Source organism: Equus quagga, chromosome 4 (assembly GCF_021613505.1).
Source record: "Equus quagga isolate Etosha38 chromosome 4, UCLA_HA_Equagga_1.0, whole genome shotgun sequence".
Lineage (NCBI taxonomy): Eukaryota > Metazoa > Chordata > Mammalia > Perissodactyla > Equidae > Equus > Equus quagga.
In genome coordinates, this window is record NC_060270.1 from 84,212,726 (window position 1) to 84,228,285 (window position 15,560).

A 15,560-nucleotide genomic window follows, 5' to 3' on the forward strand; every position below is an offset into this window, starting at 1 on the left:
CTAGCAGAGGGAAGATATTCCATGACACATAACTCTACTTCAGATATTCATCTTGAGTTATGATGTAGCTTTTAAAATATCACATTGAATCCATGATTTAATGGTGAAATGATCATAAAAACTGATATCCACTGATTTCAAAGAGATTCATATCAAAGATCAAGGCTATAGACACTGCATGGGGAGGACAAAAGAGAGCAGTAAATCTACTGCCTTTCATGGGTATATGTGGTTTTCAAGGCTTTTCGTTTTGTATTTATTCATGTATGCTTTGAAATATTTTACAAACATACCAGGATGTCAACTTCAACTGGGAATTTTTAATATGCTGATTTTTATCACAAATGTTATATGTTTGCATATATACTATATATATGATGGTTAGATAAATATATATGTAATGACAAGATAAATTCATGATAATAATATTAAATTTTAACAAATAAATGCATGTGTAAAAAGATAAGGCAAATGGAAAATGTTAGGCATCCAATTTTTCTGATAATTGTGAGTTGTATTCTCTTTTTTCACTCAAATATTTGATTTGACTATAAGATTAAACTTGTCAGCTATATATTGTCTGTAAAGTACAAAGTATTTCAAAGTATTTAAAATCAAAGACATTTTAATAACATTTTTCATTGGGGTTCCTGATAATACACTACAAGTAGGCATGATTTCTAAATAAATGTGTTACTATTCTAGAGCTTAAAGAGATTATATGTGGTGTGTCTGTGTATTACTGAATTTACATGTCTTCAATTACATTAAGAAATGTGTTTCTTTGTTTGTATTATTTATTTACATATTCCTTGAGTCATTTTAAAAAAACTATTACTCGGCCCGAATACCTCCTCCATGAAAAGTTTAGATATACCTACCACATTGCAGAGGCTCGTCAGAGCCATCTCCACAGTCATCATCATGGTCACAAACAAATTGCTTGGGGATGCACACTTTATTAAGGCACATAAAAGCATTATCATCGCATGTATTATTGGGAGCTAAGAAAGACATCACAAAACGTAAAGTTAGATGAACACTTGTTGTATCCTCCCCATCTTCGCAGTTTGGAAAATGTAGGCCGTTATGCTTAATAATCCACAGTTACTTAGAAAAAGAAAACTTTGCTCAATATTCAATATATCAGATAAATTAATAATATATATTAATATACATATATTAGTATATTTGAATATAGGAATACGAATATACATAAAATTCAAAGCTTTAGTATTAATATATTCAACAATTCTAGGCTGACTCTGAAATTTCAGGCCATTTAGCAATCTGTAAGTTTGCTGAAGGGTGAATTCAAGGTTCATATGTGATAAAAAAAAATCACTCAACTGTAATAATGTGTCTTTCTCTCCTCGTGCCTGTAGCAGTGCTAGTAAAGTGATAAAAACCTCACTTCTTTGTGAAAAATGGACCTGAAAAGACCACCAAGTGCTAATGTTCATGATCGAAGTGAAAGTCAAAAGGGCTGAGAAAGTTATTGTTTTTAAGAAGAAAATAAAACTTTTGGGTGACTTCCAGAGTAGATTGAAATAGGTTCAGATCTATGGTGTGATGAGCCCGACTATAGGTACCACATCAAATTAGGAATATTGATCCATGAAATGGAATATGGCCCCTTTGGAATACTGATCCATGAAAGCAGTGCTCTAGCAAGGATCCTAACCAGTGGGAAAAATGGTTGCTCAAAATGTGCAATAAAACCTCAGCAAAAGTTCAAAAGATGGTAACTTGTGCAGAGGAAATAAACTTTCTTATACGCATAAAATCATAGAGGTTTGAATGGATCATTTAAATATCCTCAATTACCTTTTCTTACATTTGAAAGATAAACGCTATGACAGGACTTAAGGTTTGGGCTATTCTGAATACAAAGATCTGCTATACAACGGACGCCAACTAAACTTATTGTGGTAATCATTTCAGAGTGTCCACATATATCAAATCACTATGTTGTACACCTAAAGCTAATACAATGTTATATGTCAATTACATCTCAATTTTTTAAAAAGTAGAAAAAAAGAATCTGCTATATGCCATTTATAATATTATAGTATACTGAGAAGAGGAAGGCTTTGCAAAAATTTGCTTTGCCACTTATATTTGTATCCTGAGGAAGCTATTCACCTACTTGGTACATCTGTTTCTTTACTTGTTTAACGAGAATAATGAAATCTATCTGATAAATTTCTTGTAAGAACTAACTAAAGTATATGAAGCAGATCAGCTCATTTTAGGTACTCAATAAATTCCTTGGTGCTCTTTAAAGTCTTATCTATATAACAATTGTTTTTGGCAGATCCCCAAAAACACTTCACTGAGATATTGTGGGAACTCAATAATGTAAATAAGAGCAGCTACCAAAATAATTGATGTATAATGGGCGCTTGAAAAAGTTTAGGTCCCTTCTAATCTCTCCCCTCCACGTCTTAATAGGCATTTTCTTCTACCTAGAACCATTCTCTTTCTTTCTTTGTCCTTCATGACTCAGATAATGTTATTTTCTTAAAATCCTTCCATGAGACTTCTAGGCTTTTTTATATAATTCTTCGTGATGACCTAGTATCTTTTCTGTATATGACTCTGACACTTAATATACCATAATTTTTCTTCTACATGCCTATCAGCTCCCTATCCCCAGACTGCCCAAGACTCCACGAAGAAAGGAAAGCTCTGCTTTCAACTCAGTAATGCTTGAAATAGAGACATGAATAGGTAAAACAAAAAGGATTTTTTGAATTTAATTAAGTATAATTTATTTTCAACAAATTTATTTTCAAAAATGATATGGAAGCCACATAGGAGCAGCATTAAAAATTACCCATTATAATCAAAGTAAAACTCAGTTGCTAATAACTTCTCTAACTTTGAACTCTGTGACAGCTTATGTAACTGAAGTGAATTATACTAATTCTAATACATGAATTATTCTTTAAAACACTAAGCAACAGAGGCTTATTTGGCATTAACGCTTTCAAGTCACTTGAGTACAATTTGTTGTATTTTAGCATAATTTACTTAACAGCACCCACGTGGTCCAAAAGTGTTACTATGCCTCCCAGAGTGTTAACTTGCTACAATAGCAACAGTATACTGGGACCATCTGGATCCCTGAATTGATGCATGATCCTTTATTATGTAGCCCTCAGTGGCTCCATTGACCTTTACAGACACACATATCAGTTTCAAGATCAAAGTAAATTGTTCTAGAATAGGATGAGTTCTGTGCATATAGGCCTGCCTGAAAGTTTTCTTTTTCCTTCTCCGCTTTAACTATCCCCCACGAACATACACCCACATGCGCACACACTTACATTATGGCTTCAAATACAGTTTTAAAGACCTGAAGACAGCTCATTGGAGAGATGATTGACAGAACTCACTTTAATGAGCACAGTTCACAGCACTGTTTCTGATAAATTGCTCAGCTCAACAGATCTCGTACATGACCTTGGGACCTACATTCAAATATTCAGTCCCTTCAGTCTCCTGATCATGCAAAGGAATTTATCTGAATTTTTACTACTGAGTAATTCCCTGCAAATTTCCTGAGGTGACCTAGAGTAAGAAAGCTAGTAAATTGTCTGACCTCCAAAGGTGTTCCTCTGCTCCCCCAGCTTCACTCAGCCATATCTATACTATTTTTACCTGACCTAAGGGTTAATACCCTATCTGTACGACTAATAGATGTTTACTGACCTTCTGCTCAGTAGTTACTTAGGATCACAGCCGCCATTTACAGAGTATCTGCAATAGGCAATCTAAAAATCTTCATGGGCAGGGGCGGCGGGGGACATGCTAAAAAGAAAATAACAGCCCTACCACATTCACACATACATTGGGTAGTTACACTATGTCACAAGTGAAATGAAAAATCTGCATTCATCAAAACGGTTTTCAATGGGTAATCCCACTGTGCATGTTTGAAACACTCTGAACAGCGGTTACAGGGGTTGCTGAACTACTATGATGACACCATCCCACCTGATTAGGTCTGATACTACCTATGCGTTCAGGAACAGGGAATGTGAGAGAAAATGTGATAGGTGATGACTACAGAAACAAATGTCTAAGGATGCTGCAGCGGCTTTCTTTCACACACAGCCCTACAAGTGTTCATACCACAGCCTGCTGTGGAGAGCTCGTCGCTTCCATTTGGACAGTCCCTTTCACCATCACAAAGCCAGTGTCGGGGCACACAGGCATGGGAGCCCTGGCAGCTGAACATGTCAGCCGCACAGGTGATGGCACCTGAAACCCAGAGAAAAAATGTCATTAAGCTCACTATGTGTGCACTGGGAAAGGCCTAACATTTACATTTCCTATAGATAGAAGGGAAGCAGAAGAATGTTGCCAATAGGGAAGAGATTGTAATTATTCAGAATCATCAACTATTGCCCTTCCCCTAGAGATGTCTACACATTTTCCTTTCAGAATGCATTCTTTCCTAATTGCAAGCGTTTTATTTCTTAAAGCCACATGGCAAAAAATTAAAAAGGATCTTTTCTCCTCGTAAAATGTAGCAAAGGATAGAAATGTCATAGAACTGTGAATAAACTGAGATAAAATTTCAAAAGAACTGAACCTACAAGGGTAATAATAATTATAATAGCATTTTTATTGCTTAATATATGTTAAGTACTTAATATATATAAGTACGTAACATATTAACTTATTTAATCCTCGCAATAACCTCATCAGTTAGAACTATTATTAGTCTCATTTCTCAGAAAAGGAAACTGAGGCTCAAAGAAGTTGAAAAACTTGCAGAAAGTCACAAGTCACACAGGGTGCTGCCTGCTGAACTGGGAGTCCAAAACCCTTCTGATTCCTAATCACCTTCTCTTAATCACCAATGCCATTATTATTAGTCCCCACCTTGTGTTGTTGAAAAGAACAAATGTATATGTGTTCCCTTTGTATTAGCATATGTAACAAACAGAATCAACCTTTTCTCTACTCTATCAATTCAATGTCCCTTTAGTTGCACGCTGTTGTTTGTCAAAAGTCCACAGAAAAAAAATCCTTGTTGACCTTGATTGTAAATTCAAAGGGTCACAGGTGGTTTCTCTTTGCGTCTCCTTATACGGGCATAGGGTAATCACATGAAATTAGAAAATGATTCTTTCTCATGCTGTTTCCCTAGCCTCTAGTACAGTTCTATATATTGAATGGTTTATCTGTTTGTTATTTATATAAAATATTCGTTGAATGAATCAGTAGCATGATCACAAAATCGAACTTTCCTTTAATTTCACTTCCCTGTGATCAAAAGCTGCCCATGAACTACATGCTAAAAAACATAGAGTTATTCAAAAAATGTTAATATTGCCAGGAAGAAAATATGACTGAGGAGACTGATGCAAGATTTTTTTTCCAAAACATTTAAAGCAGTGACCAAAATGCTTTGATTGGATTATCATTTTCACTTACTTTTCAGCCATAGAGTTATTATGAGCAGAAAATGTTTTTCAGTGCAATCTTTTCAACATGAGTGGCAGCAGGGTGCAAAAGAGCTCCCTGGGAGATCTTTTCCAACATAAACATGCCTGACCCTGACATACACCTTAGCTTGGAGGATGGGATGGCAAGTGAATGTTGAAAAGTCCCCCAGGTAATTCAGATTTGCTCATTTGATTGAGGATCAGTGCTTTAACAGAATGAGTTTTAATATGATTCTACTGCTGGAAGAAATCATAAAACAATCTATTAAATAAGTGTTGCTTTTATTTAAAAATTAATTTACCTGCTACCTATTATGTCTTTAGTATGTTCTATAGTAAAATTCTCTTCCTACAGAAATTATTTCCATATTATTCCTCCTTATTATCTATCTTTTCAAGCTTGACATAAGAAAATAAAGTGTCACTTTCACTCATATATTCTCAATTAGTGCTTTAATTTTCATAATATTTTTGTTATTTAGCTTGAGATTCATAAAATGCATTCTTTCTACCAAGAAAGTTTTGATACATGTAAAACTCCTTGTCTGCTTTCTTATTAGCACTCCAATTTGTTCTCAAGGTAAGCATAGTAGATAGAGCATTGATTTGGCTGTTGAGAAATTTAATTCTGTATGACCTTGGAGAAGACTAGTGTCTGAGTTTTACTATCCGTAAAGTGAGGGGTATGACTAGATAATTACTAAGATACCTCAAGCTATGAAACGGCATAAGGCTCTTTGCAGCTAATTTTCTGGCTCCCTTGATAGTGTTCAACAGATTCTGTGTTAAGAGCATGCCAAAACATCATAGTCAATTGGGAAGAAAATGGGCCAAAGAAAAAAATCACATGGCTTCATCCCATTGCTACACTGCCATCTGGAGATACCCTGCCGTCCTCAGGGAAATGAATAGCAAGGGAGAAGGAAAAAAAGCTGAAGGAATTCCAACAGAACTATCTTGTGCACCTACTCAGATATAATATTTGATTGGTAAGCGTCACTGTCCTATTTAGTAAGTATTTCAGAACCCTGAATTCTGGTCCCAGCTCTGTCATCACTGATTTGCTGAGTGACCTCAGGCAAATTTATTAACCTCTGAGAATTTCTCTTTTTTCATCTTTCAAACGATGGAGGTGGACTAGACTACGATTTTCAAAATGGGATCCTCAAATCCTAAGTCAGAACCTCTATGTGCTTATTAAGAAAGCGTGTATTTACAGCCCACATGGGAATATTCGGAGGTGGAGATTAAGAATTTACATGTTTAAGAAACTTTGGAGAAGGATCTTTTGTACACTAAACGTTGAGAACCACTGAGACAAATTATTTATAAAGTTTATTTCCAATACTAAATTATGAGATTCAGTTCATTAACTGATGCTGGATCAAAGCAGTATTTTTTATGTGTTGCCAGCTTGGCAATTAGTATATAAAATGCAGCCTGTAATTAAATTAAATAGACAGAATATTTTGACAAGACATAAACATGTCCATTATCATTTTAACCCTTTTTTGAAAAAAATTATTAGGACACTCATAGATATAGACATAACAATAATACTCTGAAAAATAAAGGCGGGATCAGGAGAAATAGAACAAAAGAGAATGAGAATATATTAGTTTATATAGTGCACATTGGGTAGATCTTTTTGTACGCCCTTAATAGGTAAGGAATTTGAAGAATAAGGAATAAAATGGACCTGCCCGTGATCACACAGCTGGAAAACTCAGATATGGGAGAATTCAACTCTGTATGACTTTAGAGTCTTTGCCCCTTCTATTATACTGTATCCATTCAAAAAGGATAGAGGTATCAGTGGAGACATTTAGTATAGGGTTAAACAAAGGGTCAAAAGTAAGATGATTTTAGAGACTGGACACATGCTCAACCCATTGTAAACAGGTAATCTTTTTGTTAAAATTAAAGAAAGATTTAATAGCAAAGTGAAAAAAGTAGTTAAAAGAGACTTTCCAGTTATCTTATTGATTAATTTCTTTCTCCTTTCAGACCTTTTTGATAGTGATCTTTCTATGTTGATATTTATCTGCTGTGTGAGTTGTTTCAGTTGTGTAAATAAAAAGTAGATTTGCAGTGGCTTAAATACAAGAAAATAAATTGCCTGCTTTCAGAGGATATCTCCAATTTTCTATTATTTACAGAGAACTTCAGTTTAGCTTGAACATTATAAAATCCTATCTACTTGTCTCCGTGGTAGTGAGCTAACTAGCAGGCCATAACTTCTGAAATTTAAAAAAGGTCTTAAGTATACTTAACTCTATATGTGCACCTTATTCTATGACTCAAGCCCTTTTCTCTCTAAAATGAAGATAACAACTATGAAACAGGGCTGTTATAATGAATAAAGAATATGTAGCTATAGATACAGACACACATACAAAAACAGATCAGATAGATAAATAGAGAGACATATATAAAATGCCAGGCCAATTACAATAAATTTATAGTGATTAGATTGCTTTCTTCTTCTTTCCTTTTAAGAAATTCAGTTAATATTTTCATTTAAATTATTTTTTAAAAGTGTTTATTTAAAAGCAATTACTTTGGCTTTGTAGTTGACATATAGCAGGTAAGTAGAGACATCTGACACTATACCTCTAATCCTATAAAGCTGAATTTCAAAGTACATTTTAACATCATATACAATAGCCTCCTTCCTTACATCCCATTTAAAAGAATTCAATGATAATGGTCACTACAATACACACACACACACACGTACAAATAGCATGTGTGGCTTGTGGCATTATAAATCAATATAATACTTTTGCAGGGCAACTTAGCAATACATATCAAGAACCACAAAAAAATGTTTGATCATTTGATCCAAGCAATTGCAATCATTGAGATTTATTCCAAGACGTGACTGAAGTCTAAAAATAAAATTTACAAATACATTCATTGTGTCAATATTCAGAGAAAATCCTAAAAATTGAATAACAACTGTACATATAAAAATAGTAGAACAATTGCTTGTCACCAAATAATAAAAACAGCTACACAGAAATGTATGTATAAAATTAATGTTAAATTTAAAACAGTCGAAAACAAAGTTTTAAGTATGCTCTAAAATGATAGAGCATATATATCATACACCTAAAAGTTGAATGAGAACACAAGCAACTCACCACAAATGCTATCACTTTCATCTAATCCATCTCCGCAGTCATCCTCTCCATCACAAATCCAGTGTTTGGAAATACATTTGTTTGCAGAACAAGCAAATTGGTTCCAAGAACAAGAAGAATCTAGAAAACAAACAAGAATGTTTTAGGTGCAAAAGAAAAAAAATCGGTTGAGACCATCTTAGGATAGATCTGACAGTGAGAAAGCTCTTCCTTAGACTTTGTAAAAATCAACCATCTTGTAATAAAACAAGTCAAATTCCTCTTCTCTGTGACAGCTCTATAAAATTTTGACAATAGCTTCCATATTCCCTCTGAGTTTCCAGGTGATACAACCTTGTTCCCTCACCATAATTCTCACAGAGTTGACTGTGAGCTAGTCATCACTCTCCCTTAAGTATATTTTAGTCGGACATTTTTTAAAAAACATGTGTTGCACGGATATAAAGTAAATATTCCAGGTAAAACCTAGTCATCCTTTTTAATTTTTAATCTATTATTTTTGAAGAAATGGAGAAAAAATTACATCCTAGGCAAGATCACAATATGGTGGACTGATCAGCATATATATTTGTTCTTAAAGATGAGGCAACTAAGGAGGTTGTAGCTCGATGACAAGCCATCAGTTTCATACTTGTACGTACTTAACAGTTTGATGTTTTTGTTTCTCTCCCTTGGGAGCAGTTAAGCCTGTCTAATAACATCCAAAATCATTGGCATGGTGGCTGGTATTTTATTAACAAATTATGCATTTTCAATACTGTACTCCCTTTATTTCCCAAGTCAGGTTTGTCATTGCTCTCCTCCACCCTCAGCCTGTCCCTCCCTCAGCATGTTTATAACAAAGAAATATCCAAAAACAAAATCCTCCCAAATTAAAGTGTTCAAAATATGAATTACTATAAAAATAAAACTTATGGTTATGATCCTATAAACTATCTAAAAACTTTGCATCTTTATTTACAATATTTACTTAGACGACCTGTGAAAAGAGAAAAGTTTAGAAAAAGTGAAAAAATAAAATTAAAGAAGATGCAGTCATATAATGGCTTCCTGTCCAGAAATTATGAGTCTACCTAAACTATTTGTAAAGTTCTCTGCTAATCTCATTCAGAATCTGGCTCTAATGTAAAGATATATAGCATCTTAATCAAACAAAATACACCTTCATATTTCATGATGACATTTACTTTTAAAGGAGTTTGACATTTCATAGAAGATTCATTTTTAATCTTTTTTTTCTACTCTGTTCACCACAGCATACGTTATTTGTGTTAAATAAAAAACGTGAATATATGCTTCGTTTCCCTGTAGGAAATTTCTTTGGCCTGGAAATCACAAAATCCATAAGTTTTATAAAATAAATTTTTAAAATGCTTTCTTACTTTGCCAAGTCAAATGAAATAAACATACAGAGATTAAGAGGTAGGTGGTGAAGGATGAGAGTCTGAAGAAATACAAGCTTAAGTAAACTATTTAAAGCTATACATGTAACTAATAGAGACATTTCGAATAATAATATAATAGCCAATAGCAGGCAGGGGGAGTATAATGAGTAGTGTGAGCTAATCCTTATTTTTAATATCAGAAAGCAAATATGTTAGCATCTAAAGTTCGTAAGTCAGGAAATTAAGGTATAAGTATATCATTTAGGTTGACAGAGGTAACCATTAACAAAAACAAGAGAGGTTAGAAAAGCCTGGGGGGCTGGCGCAGGGCCGAGTGGTTAAGTTCACGTGCTCCGCTTCGGTGGCCCACGGTTTCGCAGGTTCAGATCCTGGGTGCGGACATGGCACCACTCGTCAGGCCATCCTGAGGTGGCATCCCACATGCCACAACTAGAAGGACCCACAACTAAAATATACAACTGTACTGGGGAGATTTGGGGAGAAAAAGCAGAAAAAGAAAAGAATGTTGGCAACAGTCGTTAGCTCAGGTGCGAATCATAAAAAAAAAAAGAGAGACTAAGAAAGGAACAATCGTTTAAAAAAAAAAGGAAAAGCAAAGACTGGGACAGGACATTGTTATTCTTCATTATAAGATCTTCTGTTCTATTTTAATTTTTATTATTTTGTATTATTAATAAAAATTAAAATTAAAGTTAAAATCAATGAGCTATATTTTGTATAAAACCCCAGGTAACAGGACATCAGCATATAAATAATATTATGGCTTATAAAACTAAAGCAAGATATAATGCCTCACCACAGTGGAATTCATCAAGTCCATCCTCACAATCTTTCTGACCATCACATATCCAGGTATTCAAAATGCATCTTCCACTAGGACAACCAAAATAATTCTCTTCACATTTGTGTTTGTTTTGAACTGTGATAAAATACAGAATGTAAAGTTAAATAATTTAAATTAATCTTAGACTTCTGACACACAAGTAGGCAACAAAACAGTAATACTCCTTAAACTGGAAGAAAGAAATAACAAGAAAGCTTGAATAAAAAATGGCTGAGATGTTCTCTTCAAGAATGTCAAGGTCATGAAAACCAAGGAAAGACTAAAACCCTGACACAGAGCAGAGGAGACTAAGGACACAAGATAATCAAATCCAATCCAGGACTGGATCCTGGATCAGACAGAGGATACTCAAGAAAACACTGGCTAACTCCAAAGAATGTGGAGTTAGTTAATAAAAACAAAATAAAATAACTCAGACGACATAAAGTGAGTGAGCCTAAGACCAAAGAATCATATTAGGTGGAAAATAATTGTAATTCTATACTTATAAAAAATAAATAACATTATAAAAATATTAGTGGATCTTTGCTGAGAAAGCATGGAGTTGGGGTTCCTACTGCCCTATATTTTGGGTATGCTGTGACAGGATTTCAGCAAGTATTCTCTATTTTAATGGGGAAAACAAGTTGCAACGGAATCTCTAAAATTGTTATATCTTGCAGAAACATCACGAGAATAAAAAGTATCTATGCAAAATTATTTTATAAATTCTATTTTTTTAGATTTTGGAGTATTATTATTGTCACCTCCAAGAATGTATAGAAAATTCTGGGTTTTTCTTTTTACTGGATATCATCTGTTCCCATGCACCTTCAGGTTGACAGTTTTAAACTGACTGGCCCAGAGCCAAACACAAAGTAAACCTTAGAGTATATATGCAAAGCACATTATAAAAAGGTCCATTATGACTATTTTAGGATAACAAAAACTATCCCCATTTTATTTTTTTAAATGACAACTCTGAAGATCTAATTAAATATGAAAATAAATTTTTTGAGGGAATTCACCGTTAAACCAAAAAATCTTGAGTGTGCTTTACGTCTAAGTTTTTCTTAGGACATCGCCTAGATATAACCTAAGGCATTTAGACTGACCTATTCCTGGCTTTCTGTCTGTCTGTCCATCTGTATCATAAGTTTACATGAGTAACCCTTTCTTCCTAAATAAAATAACACTATTAGTGCTGAAAGTTAAGCTTTTTAAATAATTTATTAATACTAGAAAGATATAGACACCACAAAAAGGTAAAAAAAAATATAGATTTAATGGATATCTACTATATGCTGCCTTCAAGATAATTTTCAAAATTATCTTCAGCCCGAATAAAGAATTGTTGCAGAAAGAACATTGGATTAAGAATCTAGACACCCAGGTTCCATGAGTCTAAAATGATCTTTCTATATTTCTTTTAAAATGTTTTATATAAATAAAAATAAAATGAAAAAAAAAAATGTGGAAGAGTTGCAGTGAGCCAGAGTCAAGGTCCTCCAGAGAAGCTCTTCCTGGGGTGCAGCTAGCCTTTTCAAATCCAGAAGGAACAAATGCTATCACAGAACATCACCATTGTTCAGCAGGCAAAACCCAAAAGAATCTGCTGTTTCCCAATTAAGTGATAGATTATGAAGTCTTAAGAATATCAGTTCTTCAAAGTAGATCATGTGTGTGCATGTGTGCATGTTTGTGTACACTGGTGTGCAGAATACCCATGAATATAATTTATTAAAATATTTCAAAAAATTATTTTGTATCATTTAAACATGGAAGAAGTAAGTGCAGCAGCAGGGTGGGGAGAGAGATAGCAGTAGGAGAACACATTTAATAGTTTCCTGTACAGCATATTGACTTTTCAGTGATAGTCATTTAACACCTTTCTTTCCTGTATTATTATATATTTAGAATTTGTTTCCTAAATAGTTAGAAAGAAACAGGGTCATGACCTTTTCATAGAAGGCATTCTCCTAAGAATGCAAATGGCACTTTTCAGAGCTTATATAACTAAAGATGGTTAATAGCTATAAATACACCTGTCTAAAAAATAAATAAATACACCTGTCTGACCTTGATCCAATAATGCTAACTATTACCCATGCTATTATGCCAAAAGATTGTGTAAACTGCATCAAACAGCCTAAATGACAATACCAGCTGCATAATAACATTGGGTAAACCCAGTGGTGAGAAACATAGTCTGAATAAATTTTTCCCTTTAGTGTGCGAATAGATGAATAGTTTTTCCTCGGGATGTAATACTTCTGTGGAAGCTTTACAAATTACACATTTTAGGATTTAATCATCAACTTTAAAAGGATTAATAATGAACTGAACATGACAAAGGAAATTGATCCGAATATCGAGTACCATTTGAGTATCATTTCATAACATTTAACAAGATCAAGTGGCATGTTTAGAACAGGATGATCACTTTTAACTTGGTCTACACTATTTAATTTTAATCTCAACGATTGAATATCAAGAATAAAAATTTATAAGTCTATTTACATAACTAGCCTTTGAAGCTTCAAGGCAAAGACTATTTTCTTTCTAGACTTACCTGGGCATTTTAATTCATCTGAATAGTCTCCACAGTCGTTAGACCCATCACATATCCAGGTTGGCAGAACACACAGCGAGGTAGAATTACATTTTATGAACCCTGTGGTTTTCACTCCAAGTTTATAGAAATGTGTACAGTCTGTATTATCTAAAAGGAGGTAAACAGAAAAATGAAAAACGCCTCATCTGCAAAGATTATAAGCCTTCTGTGTAGGTCACAGAGACGGGAAAAGTTAACCTCATTTGAAGAAGTAAATCTGCAATTACCCTACACTACAGGGGTTAATTACGTATCAATTCTGGATGAGGTTCAGTGAAAAGCTGGACTATGTTCAAAGTAATGCCAAAGGTGCCCAGGCATGAACAACGAAAGGGAGTGAATATCTTACTGCAGTTCTTTTCATCTGAAGCATCTGCACAATCTATGTTCTGGTTGCATCGTGCTGATCTTGGAATGCAGGTCCCATCTGCACAGCGGAACTCAACAGCAGCACAGGTTGAAACTAGAGAAACAGGTAAATAAATAAGTGGATAGAAGAGACAGAAAATGAGCTCTTGCTTTAACATTTTGAATATTTTAATTAATTCATATAATTTTGTTCACTTGTGCTTTTGGAACTCTGGGAAGTCAAACTTGAACCATGGTCCCTATTCCCAAGCTTGGGTTAGATGCCTCATACCTCTTCCCCTGTCACACAGTTCTCTCTGTTGTGGTACTTACGATACTGCATTGCAATGACCTGTTGATGTAGCTGCTTCCTCACTAAACTGTAAATGAAAGCAGGAACCACGCCTCATTTGCCATAATAATACCATTTCAGCAGTGAGCCAACATTAAAAAAAACTGAATGTTGCTGAAAATTATGTCTCCTTCCAACTTCAAAAGTACAAGATTATGACACTAAGTAAATGCCTGATGGAGTGTGTACAGGGAAATCCCAATCTGATTGTGAAGAAGAAGTGGAACATTCTCTGTTACAATAGAGAGACAGACAGATAGACAGAGATGTAGACTGAGAGGGAGAAACCACTGAGCATTTGTCTTCTTACTCAAAGAGGGATAGTTCAGCACTGCTAGAAAGTCATCCATGTGTCATACTGCTTTATACAGCCATATCACTAATATTTCATATAGGAAATGTGGATGCCTCACGCAAAGAAACAAATAAATGTGGTATGACTTGTCTCTATTATTGGAAAGTATGGCTTTCCAATTCCCTGCTACGCTTAGATGAAAATCAGTTTCAATACGCTACTGTCATTATATACACTTTGTAGAGAATTGCTTCTTCTGAATCATATATTCCTTCCTACATTGCTTACACATTCATTACCATACAATGGTTTCCAGCAATATGTTGTGAACAGGTGCATGGCATGCAATGTGTGTTAGATTAACTTGGGTAAGATTTTTATTCCAAATTCAAACTTCCACAGGTTGACTATGTTAATGTACAACCTGAAGGGCTCTGTGATTATGCCACTTTTCCTAGTGTTGATATTTTAAAGAGCCTGTTTAATTATAAATAGAGATTATACCAATTGTAAATGGTTAAAATGCTATCTTAAAATATGCAAATTTTACTCAAGGGTGTGTATGTCATTTGTATTTCATCATGCACAACTCTTATTATATTTAATTCTATCTTGCAATTGTATCCTTATTTGTTTTTAAATGATGATTAGAATAAATGTTTTATTTACAATTTGCAATTATAATTGCCTCACTGTTTTCTTCATTACAAATAACATCTTATCATGTGAAACAGATAATGCTATTATGAGCAGAGAGAAATACACTGTTTCAAATAGGAAAAAATAAATATTTTTCTTTTATGTCTAAAACAGCAAAATCTCTTCTATATTCCTTTCTATTACACTTCCTAGTCAATATTTGTCAGTAGAAATAGTAAATGTAATATATAACATGGAAAATAATCATGAGAAGCATTTACATTTTATTTTTGACTTTTTTATCAGCAGTCTCCTATTAAGAGGTTATGTTCCAAAAGATTCCTTACAATCCCTTTGTTTAGAAGACAGGATTCATTTCTCTGTGGAACAATGTTCTAGGTAGTGGTAATATTCTTAGACAAGTCTGCAAAGATTTCTCTCATAAATAAAGGTGAAGTCCTATCTTATACTGGCA

At 34.0% G+C, this 15,560-nt stretch overlaps 1 protein-coding gene across 1 annotated transcript in view; it reads right to left on the minus strand.

Moving 5' to 3' along the window:
- Positions 1-15,560, minus strand: part of LRP1B (LDL receptor related protein 1B) — a 1,825,183-nt gene that overhangs the window by 250,748 nt on the left and 1,558,875 nt on the right. The window contains exons 48-53 of the mRNA XM_046659286.1: positions 13,801-13,914; positions 13,410-13,559; positions 10,811-10,933; positions 8,609-8,728; positions 4,141-4,269; positions 882-1,004 (exon numbers count right to left, since the gene is read on the minus strand). Of these exons, the coding sequence (XP_046515242.1) occupies positions 882-1,004; positions 4,141-4,269; positions 8,609-8,728; positions 10,811-10,933; positions 13,410-13,559; positions 13,801-13,914 (759 nt within the window). The remainder of the gene's footprint in view (positions 1-881; positions 1,005-4,140; positions 4,270-8,608; positions 8,729-10,810; positions 10,934-13,409; positions 13,560-13,800; positions 13,915-15,560) is intronic.